Genomic DNA, 13,475 nt, shown 5'->3' with positions numbered 1-13,475 from the left:
CTACATGGTAACATAACAGCAACACTTTACTGGATACCAACATTACAAACTGCCCAAAGGCTATTACCACATATATAAATCCAGTGTCAGAGATACGACTCTTACAGGATTTTCATCCATTTTTTTTTTAGAATATTATCTCCGATAGACTCTGATTTTTTCACTGCAACATTTAATGCTGTCAATATCTTAAAGTTTTTAAATTATTGAAACCATTTTTAAATTACCATGATGAATTGCTAAAATCAACCCACTATTACCTTGGCTCTTGAAAATACAGAGGTCACCTTAGCCTTACCTTCTGGACATAAAACTAAATATTGATTGTGAAAGTCATATGAAAAATAGACACTTTTTGTTTCCTTGTTTCAGAGATTGACAAACTAATATTTCTTCTAGGGCTGAATTTTGTTCTCATATGTCTATTTGATTTCCAATGAAACCAAAAGAAGAGTGTGTACTTATCTCAGATTGTCCCTAAGAATACAGCACACGATCGATGAATAAAGTTAAGACACTATAAGCTGTTTATTCTTTCAGTATCTACATTGATTTGTTCTTGGGTTCCTGGACTTTCAAACACTTACATTCAAGTTTAGCAAGAGATTTGAAACCAGGGAATACCAGGTTGTTCCAACCAACCCATTTCAATATTCTTTGAACCTAAAAAAGTACCTTGGAATTTTCCTGTATCTTCTAACATGTCCATATGGCCCTGCAACAGTTTATACTCCCTCTCCTCACAATAAAGAAAGTCTGCCCAGGAATTTATGTGGGCTTTTGTGTGTAGTTCTTACAATACACACATCTGTGTAAACATGTTTACCTGATTTGTACATTTGTTGTGAACACTTTTTCCACACACACACACACACACGGTTAACATATTCAGTTAGCAAAGTAATCTGTTCCTGCAAATTAATTCTTTAACAAAAAATTGGGCAGCAGATGTAGAAATAACATGGCAAGAATAGAGATAGATTCTTAACCACAAAAAAAGAAGAACACTTTAATGTGTTTTAGGGCCTGAACAGACAGGCAGGATACCATGAACCATGCCCAATGGTAACCTGCTCCTGGTTCCAACCCAAGTCACTCCCCAGGCCATGGGCCTGATGCCACCATATATCCCATACCTGCTTACATCCATCTTGAAGGCCCCCACTATGGCCAATAAGGGTGGAAACAGGGCACCTGGCTACATCCCTGTGGCTAGGCCCTTCATTCTGTCATCAGCGGCCATGATGGGGGTCTTTGGAACAGACACATCCAGGATGGTAGATAGGGGGAATTCAGTGCCACTGTGATGTTATTCCAAAAATGTGTCTGACTGTTCCAGTAAGTTTAAATTGTTTTATTGAACATAGCCACAACCATGATATGATCCCATTAAAAAATACTCCCATTGATTTTATTAGAGAGCTAGGTACCTTCTAAGATCTCTCTGGCTGAAATCAATAGAATTTAAATATCCTTAACATTGGTGATAGCTTCAAATCCCATATAAAACCCTTTTGTTCCATTGAAGAGCTTCCTTGTCAAAAGCTTTGTTAATTGTGGTATGCCTATAATGATTTTTGTACATTTAATTCACTATTGTTTCCTACAATGTACACTTTTTAATATACACTTTTTTTAAAAAAAAAAATCCTACTATAGCTATGCACCAGGTAAAAGGCATCTGCCTCCAGAATCCCTTACAGATCACATTTGAACAGCAAAACAAAATGAAAAGGGGAGACCATCTTGCTTCTCCAGGCCCCCCAGGCATGTTTTTTTTTAAAAAAAGCATAAAACTATATGTTTGACCACCAAAACAGAAATAATAGAAGAGTGAATGCTAGTAAAAGCAAGAGTTGTCCTGGATGAATTTTGGAAAAAGCCTTCAATTAGTGTCAAGAAGATTCAGAATCTTTTTGTTTATTTATGCAAGGCCTATTTAGCATGATTGTTTCATTTCACATACGCATAATGTTAGTTTAGAATGAAACGTTTGCTGAAGCATGTTGAGCTGCTGTTCTCTTTTGTAGTGCAGGAACCTATCCCTGTTCTTCCCATGTTATTTCTACTTCTGGTACTAAGGTTTCTTTTAGTGATGTAATACCCAGTAACACACCTACATTGTTAACTGCAACACCTACAGTAATATACTTAACTTAGGCCCCATACAGACAGGCCAAAATAAAGCTGCTTCATGCCACTTTGGAGGTATGCTGTTTAAATGATGCATGCATCCTCAGAGTCCAGGAGCCGTGCCAAAGCCACGATCTAGTCCTAAGGACTGGAACACAGCTCTGGAGCAGCTTCTGGACTCTGAGGACGCATGCATCATTTAAACAGCATACCTCCAAAGTGGCCTGAAAGCAGCTTTATTTTGGCCCATCTGTATGGGGCCATTGTGTCTGATGTAGAATACTGGACATTCACAGCAAGTGGATTAGCAAATCCCAGAGATATGTATCTCTTTGAAGATAAGTCTTTATATCACTGACCTGATCCTGAAAGAAGAAGAGATAGATTGTATTTTTCCCAGTTGCAATATGTATATGTATTGTGATGTTATTCCAAAAATGTGTCTGAAATACTTTCAGGAAATGACTGTTCCAGTAAGTTTAAATTATTATCCTGGATATAGTCACATGCATGATAAGATCCCATCAAAAATAAGTGCTCTCTACTCCCATTGATTTCACTGGAGAGTGAAGTACCGTCTTAAATCTCTCTGACTGGAATCAATGGAACTTAAATATCCTTAACTTTAGTGATAGCTTCAAATCCCATATAAAACCCTTTTGTTCCACACATTATAACTCTTGTCTGTACAGCTAGAAGCATTCTTATGTTAAACTACACTCATTTTTTTAAAAAAAAATCCCAGGAGCATTAGAGAAGTCTATACCAAATGTGGTCTATTTTATCATATTGTGGTGTACCTGTCTGTTGCCTAAGGGAGGAAAGAAAATTGTGTTGGTTGATAGCTGTAAAATAAATGATGCTGAGAAATTTATTCACTGAAAAGAAAGTCGGTTCTTTCAAAAGAGAACCTTCCAGTATTTTAGACCACTTCTCTTTCTTAAGAGACAAATATGTTTTGCTGTAATTTGTGGGGTGAAATAAAAAAAATGTTAAGAAAAACACACCAACATAGTTAAGACAAATTGCAAATATTTCTAAAGCCTCATCCTCATTTTAGAGAGTAAACATAAAAGTACTTATGTTTAAATGTAATTATGTTGGCTTGTGATGTCTCCAGATCTGGGTGTGAGCATTTGGAGACCATGAAATTCATTTCAAAGGAAAGATGTAGTTTATTGTAAAAAAAAAAAAATCCATAAAGCTGATCATATTTTTAAAAAAGGATTGGCTCAGCTTGCTACATTTTAGACCCATGCAGAATCAGATGTAATTTGCAACTGGATTTTCTATGTGGGGGGGAAATATGCTTTTGAGGGGTTGTGTGTATTAAAGTTTGTTGTTCTAGTTTATTTTTCTTATTATGTAAGGTGCCTTGAGAATTCTTACCTGAAGGGTAGAATCAACATGTCTAAAATTAACATATATATATATAATCAAACCTGATCAGAGAACTAATCTGCATCAATAATGCATGGTCATGTTCAGTTTGTTTGGGAGGTCTACGGAAAATATGTTGTTGAGTACCACATTTGAAAATTCTTTGAGTTTTTAAAATACTCTTTCAGCTTCTTTTATATTTATGCACATTGGATGGGACTTTCCTTGCATTTTGGGATGCTTAAAAAAAACCAAAATCACATAATTTTTTTTAAAAAACCCCAATATTTGGAGGGCTTGATGTTACTGTGTAGCCCACAACAGTGTAGTCCAAGGACTGAATGCAGTCCATGGCCTGTACTTTGCTACTCTTGAATTAAAAGAACTGTTCAAGGTTTTGAACCTATTCTGGATCTATGACTCATCATCCTGTATAGATCCTCCAGTGTTTGGATTAAAACACAGTGTGGATTCACTGTCCTACTGACATCATCAGATATCACTGACTACAAGGTCTCGCTCCAGACAAGCTTGAACAAAGCTCAGATTACTTGCTGATATGATACAACATCATATATGCTGTTAAGACATGATTAAATGTAAAATGCACAGAAATAAATGGGCTTCATTCCAGAAACAGACTGAATTCCACGAAGACCTGATAGAAGATCTGAAAGAACTTTGAACAGACTATGAATGTTGTAAGAAGCCCCTTTTTATCTTGCAAGTTGATTTTCCATACCACCGGAAAGTCAGATGAAGTTTTGTTTATCCATTGTCTCGAAGAAAATAGTTTACCTGTGCTATTGGGTCATGTGTATAACATATCATCTTATAAAGCTTTTTTCTGTTTTCATTTGTTTGTGTTTAATTTCTTTGTCTTTTTAACACTTTCAGGCTTGAATCGCCAACTAGATCTTTGATAATGGAAGCTCCAAAAGGAATACAAGTGAGTGCAGCTGCAGGGGATTTAAAAGCCACCTGTAGGAAAGAGCTTCACTTGCAATCCACAGAAGGGGAGGTAAGTTTGACTAGAAATTCATGACATCAACATTTGGGTGGACAATGCAACTTGGACAATCATTACTAAAGCTCATTGCTGTTTCTGTGTTTCCTCTGCATTAAAAATCCTTTTTTCTAGCATACTGAAAAGGCTCAGTTTCTAGTGATCTTGATCACATCAATAATATATCAGCCATATTAATAGTTGGGAATCTTTAAACTGAACAATGGGAAATGCAAAATGTTGCAGGGCAAACCAAATTATATTGTTCCTTCCCTACTTTCAGTGAACTTCAGTGCACTTTTCAAACTTCATTATCCTGATGCCCACCAACGTACAAATCTAATTGCTGCATTAGTGATAAAAAATGCATGACCTCTTTTCTTCCCTAAGTGGGACTGATAAATGAGCTCTAGCTAAATCAATATTGCCAAAGAATACAGTGTTATGTAGTGCTCTTCATTTTCAAAGCTCTTCACAAACTTTGATGTGTGTACGTTCTATGCCCCAGCCTTCAGCTTCATATCAATATTTAACCACCAGCCCAAACTCATGTATTGAATCAGAATTATGGCTGCTTGGATTGTACAAAAAGAAGCTTTATTGCCAGTCATTACATCGCCATGGAGTTCTATCAATTTCTATTGGCATGAGTGCAAGAGTCCACACTAGTTTGTCCCTTGGAGGAAGCTGTCAGATTTGCTACAAAACAGCTGATAGTTAAATATTGATGCCATGGTGAGCTTTTGAGAACAATTTAAGGGGGAAAAACAGGTCAAAAAGGTTATTGTTATCACTCTAAAATCATGAAAGGAAATCATGTAGAAAATTACAGTTGGTAGTTATTTGCTCTGATGCCTCTAATGGCAAAGAGCTTTCTACAGCTAGCCCCAGTGAAAACAACCATTGCTGTCCTTGGATCAGTCAGCAATTTCAAGATGTTGGGATGATGAATGGGAACCCCAAATGTCAAATGGATATTGGCTTTTAGCAGTGATCTGTGCAACCCCTGGAAGTCACAAAATACATTGAATTGGTACCAAAAACATTGTTGGATTACTAGGAACATGAGGATGAGTGTTAGTCAATGGTAAAGCAAGTTCAGCCCATCCTTATTAGGGATAGAGAAACTCTCCAGTGCTTTTCTTGGATTAACCTGGAAATGAACTGCATTTTTTTTTTCTTTTCAAAACCCAAATCAATCTGAAGGCTAAGAAAAATGTTGTTACCCTCCCCAAATCCTCCCTTGACAGATCCTGCACCCCTTTTTCTCATTTACCAACAAGACTCCTGGGCAAAGAGCATTCTAAGCCCTGTTATTTCAGGCCAATACTTGAGATGTAAGAATGTCACAAATAATGTCACAGGGGATCATATTAATATGGCAGTAAAGGAAACATAGTGCAGCTTCGTCTTCTTGCAGTAGGGTGAGGAAGATAGTGGGGGGGGGGGAAGAGATTGGAAACATTAAAAATAAGTAGAAAAGCCATGACAAACAACACTGTGGTACCATGTTTGACAACTCTTGAGGCAGTGACTACTGAGGCAACTCAGAATTTCTCTGAACTGACTGCTCCATCCTGCTGAACCTTAATGCCAGCCACTTGGAGAATCCATAGCAGTCCACACAGCAATTGCAGATGGCATCACAGGGTTAAAAAAATCAATACATACCTCTTGCCCTGGGATTATTCCCTTTGCCTGAGGCCAGAGGGAGATGGAGCAGGCCCGTAGGTCTATTAATGTTTTGACAATGACATTGACAGTGGTGGGATCAGTATGAGAAAAGATGAGCGAGAATTGTTCTTTCCAACCTTCTTCTCCCTGACCTAGAATCACAGAGTTGGAAGGGGCCTCAGGGTCTATTGAGTCCAACCCCCTGATCAGTGCAGGATCACCAGGTAAAGCGTCCCCAGCAGGTATCTGCCCAGACTCTTTTTGAAGATGTCCACAGAAGGACACCCCACCACTTTATAGGCAATTGCTTACATTCCTGAACCATTCTTATTTTCAACATGTGCTTTCTAAAAGTTCAATCAAAACCTACCCTCCTGAAATTTCAAGCCATTACAGATGGTGCTATCCTCTGGGGCAATAGAGAGCATGCCTATCACCTCCTCTCTGTGACAGCCCTTGACATATTCAAAGAGTGCAATCATGTCACCTGTTAGTCTTTTCTTCACCAAGCTGAACATGCCCAGCTCTTTCAACCTTTCCTCATATGTTTTGTTTTTCATACCGCCTATCATCCTCATTGCCCTTCTTTGAACCTGTACCAATTTGTCTATATCTCTTAAAATGAGGCAACCAGAATGATGTGTTACTGCGGATGAAGCCTGACCACCACATAATACAGGAGGGCTATTACTTCCCTCAGCTTGGAAACTATATTTCTATTAACGTAGGCTAAAATAGCATTTACCTTCTTTCATGCAGCATCACATTGCTGAGTCATGTTCATTTTATGATCAACAATTATCCCCAGACCTTTTTCACATGTAGTACCTCTAAGACCTGTTTCACCCATCCTATATGTATGCATTTGGTTTTGGGGGGTAAAATGTAGACTTTTGCATTTGTCTTTATTGAATTTCATTGTATTCTGACCAATTTTCTAGCTTATCAAGGTTCTTTTGAATTGTGTCCCTATCTTCCAGTGTGTTAGCCAGCCCTTCAAGTTTTCTATCATCTACAAACTTGAAAAGGATGCCCTAGAACAGAACCCTGAGGCACACCACTCAAGACATCCTTCCAGTCTGAAGTGCAGCCATTTATGACAACTCTTTGAGCAAGGTTTTCCAAATAGTTATGGATCAACTTATATATTCCAGAATAGATCCATCCCATCTGATCAGCTTGCTAATCAAAATATTATGAGAGACCTTATCAAACACTTTGCTGAACCCCAGATAGATGACATCCTGAGCATTCCCACTATCTACTAAATGAATGACCTGAATAAAAAAAGATTCATTCAAAGATTCAAAAGGTTGTAGTTTTCTGTAGGTTTTTTTGGGTGCATTCTAGAAGAGTTTATTCCTCATGTTTTGCCTGCATCTGTGGCTGACATCTTCAGAGGATGGGGGCATGGAAGTAAGTGAGGCATATATACATGTGTGAGCCTTGGTTGTGAGGAAGTGATTTACATATTAATCTGTGTGTTGATCTGTTGTTGATGGTAAGGCCATAGAGCCTTAATTTTTGCGTGTGGTTTCCGGATCAGGCCAACCACATGGCGTGGCTCTGATCTAGCCTTTCCAGGACAAAAAAAGGAGCTGCAAAAAGCAGTTCCTTTTTGTGCCCTGGAAAGGGTATGATACCCACAGCACTAAAGCTTTAAGTCACTCCTTTGGTGCTGCATCATATGGATGCCACACTCCGACTCCACCCCCAGGCCGGCCTTAATGGTCGGTCTACACAGCCCCACAGTTTACTTTCAGTGTTTCTTCTTTCCTGTTGAAGTTGTCCAGTTGTTTGTGGATTTCAGTGGTTTCCCTGTGCATTCTGACCTGGTAGATGCTGGGATGGTCCAGAATTTCAGTGTTTTCAAATAGCACCCTATGCTCAGGTAGGTTTGTGATGTGTTCTGCTACTGCTGATTTTTCTGGTTGGCCCAGTCTGCAGTGTCTCTCATGTTCTTTGATTCATGTTTGAACACTGAGTTTAGTGGTCCACAGTTTCTCAGTATGCTGTAAACTGCTGCAGCAGTGAGAGGGCCTCTCCTGTCCTCCGCTGAGCACAGCATTTGATGGATTTTCTTTGTCAATCTGTAGCGCATTTGGAGGTTGTGTTCAATACATGCAAATGAACACGACCCAGGGTCAGGGGGTTTCCCCGCAGACAATGGATTGCTATTTAAATAGACACACATATCCTACCACATACCCTCCCACCCTGAGGCCTTGCCATTCAATAGCAGACTAACACACAGGTTACCATGTAAATCACTTCATCCCAACCAAGGATCACACAAGTATATATATCCCACATACTTCCATGCCATCACCCTCTGAAGATGCCAGCCACAGATTCAGGTAAAATATCAGGAATAAACTCTTCCAGAACATGGTCACATGGCCTGGAAAACCCACAGAAAACTATGACCAGTAGCTGTGAAAGGCTTCAATTTCACAGATATAAGATTAGTTGTTCTTGACAATTGCCATCAAGATACTACTAGACAGAATCCTCGGTAATCTGTCCTAATATTTTTCCTAGTATTGAAGTCAGGCTAACTGGCCTTTAATTTCCTGGATTTTTTTTTTCTTTTTTGAAAAGAGGGATAATGTTTGCTGATCTCATCCTCTGGCACCTCATCTACTCTCCAAGACATCTAAAACATGATGCCAGGTGCTTCTGCAAGTACATCAGGAAATTATTTCAACACTGAGGGATGCAGTTCATCTGTCCCTGCAGATTTGAACTCATTTAGGTTAACTAGTTGATTGTTAACTAACTTTTTATCAAACTTAATTTGCAATTCATATTGATTGCCAAGGTCTCTCTGATGCATGGATGCACACAGTGTTCTTTTAGCAAACTGATTCCCAAACTTTGGTCCTCCAGCTGTTTGGGCTTCAACTCCCTTGATCATTCTCTTGCTTCAACCATTTTTGGAGTGGGAGGGGATTCTTGTTGTCTCCTTCTTGCCTAGCCAGTCTCAGAACATTTTGAGCTTTTACAATCCTTACACTATTCCTGAAAGTTTGGGCTACATGTCCATATTCTTCCTTGGTGATCTATTCTTCCTTCCATTCTTTATACATGCTTTCTTTCTTTTTTTCTTTTCACCTCCCCCTCAAGTTTATTGGCCAGCCACAAACATTCCTTATCTATCAGATCGCTCCAATTTTTCTTCTTTCACAGAACTGTTTGCATTTGTGCTTTTAGCTACTTCTTTATGAAAACCCATTCATATCATATTGGTTGTCTTTTTTCCTTTAGCCTCTCTAGCCATGGGAATTTATCCAGTTATTTCCCTGAGCTTGATAAAATCAGTTTGCCTGAAATTCAAGGTTTGTGTTTGACTATATTCTTCTTTCGTTCATGAATTCTAGCATTACATAATCACTTCCATCTAAAGTATCAGTGGCTTTGATTCCAGTAACCAATTCCTATCTCTTGGTTAGAATCAAGTCCAGGATTCCTGACTTTTCAAAGAGGAAATTATTTGCAGTGCACATAAAGAGTTTGCTGGAAAGCCTATGCTTAGCAGGGCTAATCTCCCAGAAGTTATCAGGATAATTAAAGCCCCTATAACTACCAGTTCTTGCATCTTGGAGATTTGTTTGAGAAACGCAGGCTTTGTTGGCCTGTGGTAAACTCCTACCACAAAGTTGTTTTGACCTCCATTTTATCTTTGTTTTATCTACCCAGTTACTCTCAACTGATTGAGGTCTGGTGTGCCAGCACATGCCAGATGTTTAACAACTGAAGGGGAAAAACATCAGTCCAGCATTTGCTTCTCTTAGCAAGCCAGCACTAAATAATCTGCATTAATCCATTTGTTTGGAACAGGACAATACTAATGATCCCCTCTCTCTTCTTGTTGCTGTTGTGTGCCTTCTGTTTTACTTCAACTTACAACAATCTGCAGATATGTGCCATTGCCTTATGTTAAGGCTGAGAAAATATGACTTTCCCAAGGTCATCCACTAAGATTCAAAATGCACTGCAGAAATAATCCAGTCAGAGACTGTTTTAACTGCTCTTGCTCAATACTAGGGAATTCAATACTAGGGAATTCTGTTCATTGTAGTTTTGTGAGACATTTAGCCTTCTCTGTCAGAGAGCTCTGGTGCCACAATAAACTATCTCTCTATCCAACCATCCACACCTTTCTTTCTGTTAGTCTTATATGGTTCTTAAGGTTGCATTGGTTTTGTGTGTTTGCATGCACCTTTCTACATTTCTAAGGCCTGTTACAGACTGCCAAAATAAAGCTGCTTTGGGTCTCTTTGGAGGTATGCTATTTAAATGATGCATGGGTCCTAAAAGTCCGGAGGTCGCGCCAAAGCCACACTCCATTCCTAAGCACTGGAGTACAGCTTTGGTGCAGCTTCCGGATTCTTAGGGTGCATGCATCATTTAAACAGCATACCTCCAAAGAGACCCAAAGCAGCTTTATTTTGGCAGTCTGTAACAGGTCTATAATTCACAGGATTTCCTAGCACTGAGCCAGGGCAGTTAAAGCAATCTCATACTGGATTATATCTAGAGTGTTTTTGGACCTAGGTCTCTGTGCCTGAGTGAGGATGTAAACCCTTGTCCCCAAAATCCTAGCCCAGTGTTCAAACCACTATAGCACACTGGCTCGCCTATCTCTTTATTTATATTGTTAGTAGTTATCATCACCACTATTTCAAAGGTGGACACCAGTGGTTATGTAGCTAAAATGGCACCGTCCACAGACAAGATGGGAGCATCTTTAGGCCCAAGTAAATCCCACATGTCTGAAGTAGTACAAAAATTTTACTTGAACAAAGAAATAAACCTTAAGGAGAAATCTCAGAACATTGCAGTAAGGACTATGCATACCCTGTGGCAAAAAAATACTGGCTGACTTATATGAGGAAAGAAAGAGAGAAAGAAAGAAAGAAAGAAAGAAAGCCAATGGAAAAACTGGAACCCTTCACACTGGAACATTTGTTGTAGGTTCCACTGTTTTAATATAATAAATATAATTATATTATATTAATGAAATTTTATAGCTCTACAGAAACATAGCTAACAATACTTACCCATAGAATGTATAACTGAAACCTCAACTTGAAACCAAAATTGCCTTCTTTTTCCCTAGGAATGGGTGACAATTTCTTTTAATTTCATTTTTTTAATAAGAATTTTCTAAAATTAATGAATTTCTTCAAACTTGACAAGGAAAAAGATTAAAGTAAAAAAAAATTCAAATGTGGTAGAAATCAAAATAACAAATAAAGTGATCCAAGCCCCAGGCTTTGAGTGCTTTACTCATCTGGGTATGAATTCCTGTGCATTCAATCACATTAGTTCTAATTTAGGCTTTCTACCTCTGTTTCCTGAGAGACTCCCAGGCTTCAGCACATATATCACAGGTAAGTACAACATGATCTTCTGAATGCTAGAAATAGCACTACCTATTAATTTTGGCCAGTGAAATGGCAATAACGATGCTGCATTGAATGGCATTTCCAAAATTTCTTTCAAAACAAAGATGAAGGCAAGAGAAAACAAAAGTGGCTGATTTTCCCGTTCTAAAATTTACCTCAAATGGAACTCAAAATGTAGAGAAGCTCTACTAGAGTCCAGAAATTCCATCTCAGCTTCTCTTTGTAACATCTAGTAGTCCATAACAACAGATGTATAGGGTGCAGTCATAGATACCTTGAATGTGTGTCTGCCTTCTTAGTGGCTGGATAGTGTGGGGAATGTAGTTTTTCAACTGCTAATTTTTAATCTTTATTCAGTTTTGTATAAAATACAGGAAGAAGGGTCCACTGAGCATTTATTGACTGGCATCACGTTAGTGACTTTGAAGATCCAGATGATCTGATCTCCTTAGGGAAAGAAAAAACAGGTGCCATCCATTTAACAACCTCATTTCTTCCATCTGACCAAACTGAGAACAGCTGTTTCTCTGAATCACCCCCCTCCCCACCAGAGGTGGACAGTGGGATGATGTACAGAACAATACAGGATCTCAGCCATTTAATGTATATGCACTCCTCAGAGTGTTTCATATATACTGTGAAATTACCTTTCTTTCTTTTTTCCTCTGCTTCCTAGATATTTTTAAATGCAGACTCGATCCGATTAGGGAATCTACCCATGGGTTCGTTTTCATCTTCTTCCTCCTCATCGAGCTCATCGGCTACTCGACAAACTATCTATGAGCTTTGTGTTTGTCCCAATGGTAAACTTTACCTTTCACCAGCGGGAGCAGGCTCCACATGTCAGTCCAGTAGCAACATCTGTTTGTGGAGCTGAAAGAACGCCTGATCTCTCCTCACACCAGAATAGCCTTTTTGTTACTGTCCCTCTGCTTCACAGTTGTGCTCGGTTTCCCTCGTGCAGTTATGAAGCTCCAAACAGGCCACAGAACAACTTCTTCCAGTATAAGCAAGGAATAAAATGCAACCTTTTTGTCTGGCTTATGGACGTTCAAGATGGATGATGGAAGGTAGAATGAAATGGTCGTCTTCTTCAGGAAACCTGGATCTTAGTACCACCTTTTGCCCAAAAGGGAGAATAACACAGGTGCCTTTGCTATATATGAAGTGAAGCACATTGTTTTAGATTTTTGCAGGAACTGTAAATGAGAAACTGCACATATATACATAAATATAGATATATAGATATAGATATAATAACTGTATAAAATTGCCCAGAGTCTAAAGATGAGATGAATTGGTATGATAAATAACTCTACTGTCTGAAAGCACAATTTTCATATGGCCACCATTTTTAGATGTAAGCTTTTATCCTTGATTTTTTTTAAAAAAAGTTGAAGCATTGTATAATGCTTGCTTTTACTCAACTATTAAAATTTAATTCACATTCTGAACAGCAAGAGACAGAATCGCTCCTTTAAGAAGAAGATGATGGCAAAGTGCATTGTTACTGTTTGTCTCCTGCACCTAATGTTTTTTTTTAAAGATTTGGTTAACATTTTGGAGCATTTAGCAATATCACATATTCAGACATAAAACAGCACCCAATTTTAATAAGTGTTCAGCACTGGAATGATTACCTAGCGACTGCATGTAAAGCACTCCTACTGCATATAGGAGCATCAGACATTGCAGGACTACTGAGGCTAAATGGATCTATGGGCTTGATCAGTAAAATGGAAGGGAGACCATTAGGAGTCCCATGATAGAAAAGGATAGAAGTATAAGGAAACTGAGGCGGGTTACAAACGGCCCTCAAGGGGCCGTTTTCCCGCCGCCGCCATTCGCTGCGTAGGGAAGCCCCAGCTGCC

At 38.8% G+C, this 13,475-nt stretch overlaps 1 protein-coding gene across 1 annotated transcript in view; it reads left to right on the top strand.

Annotated features, from left to right (window-relative positions):
- Nucleotides 1–13,143, top strand: part of SGCZ (sarcoglycan zeta) — a 610,988-nt gene extending 597,845 nt beyond the window's left edge. Inside the window, exons 7-8 of the mRNA XM_042468999.1 lie at nt 4,411–4,534; nt 12,281–13,143. Of these exons, the coding sequence (XP_042324933.1) occupies nt 4,411–4,534; nt 12,281–12,481 (325 nt within the window). The 3' untranslated portion in view covers nt 12,482–13,143. The remainder of the gene's footprint in view (nt 1–4,410; nt 4,535–12,280) is intronic.
- The last annotated feature ends 332 nt before the right edge of the window (nt 13,144–13,475 follow it).

Source organism: Sceloporus undulatus, chromosome 5 (assembly GCF_019175285.1).
Source record: "Sceloporus undulatus isolate JIND9_A2432 ecotype Alabama chromosome 5, SceUnd_v1.1, whole genome shotgun sequence".
Lineage (NCBI taxonomy): Eukaryota > Metazoa > Chordata > Lepidosauria > Squamata > Phrynosomatidae > Sceloporus > Sceloporus undulatus.
Note: the sequence above shows the minus strand (reverse complement) of the source record. Positions and strands in the feature narration are given on the sequence as shown.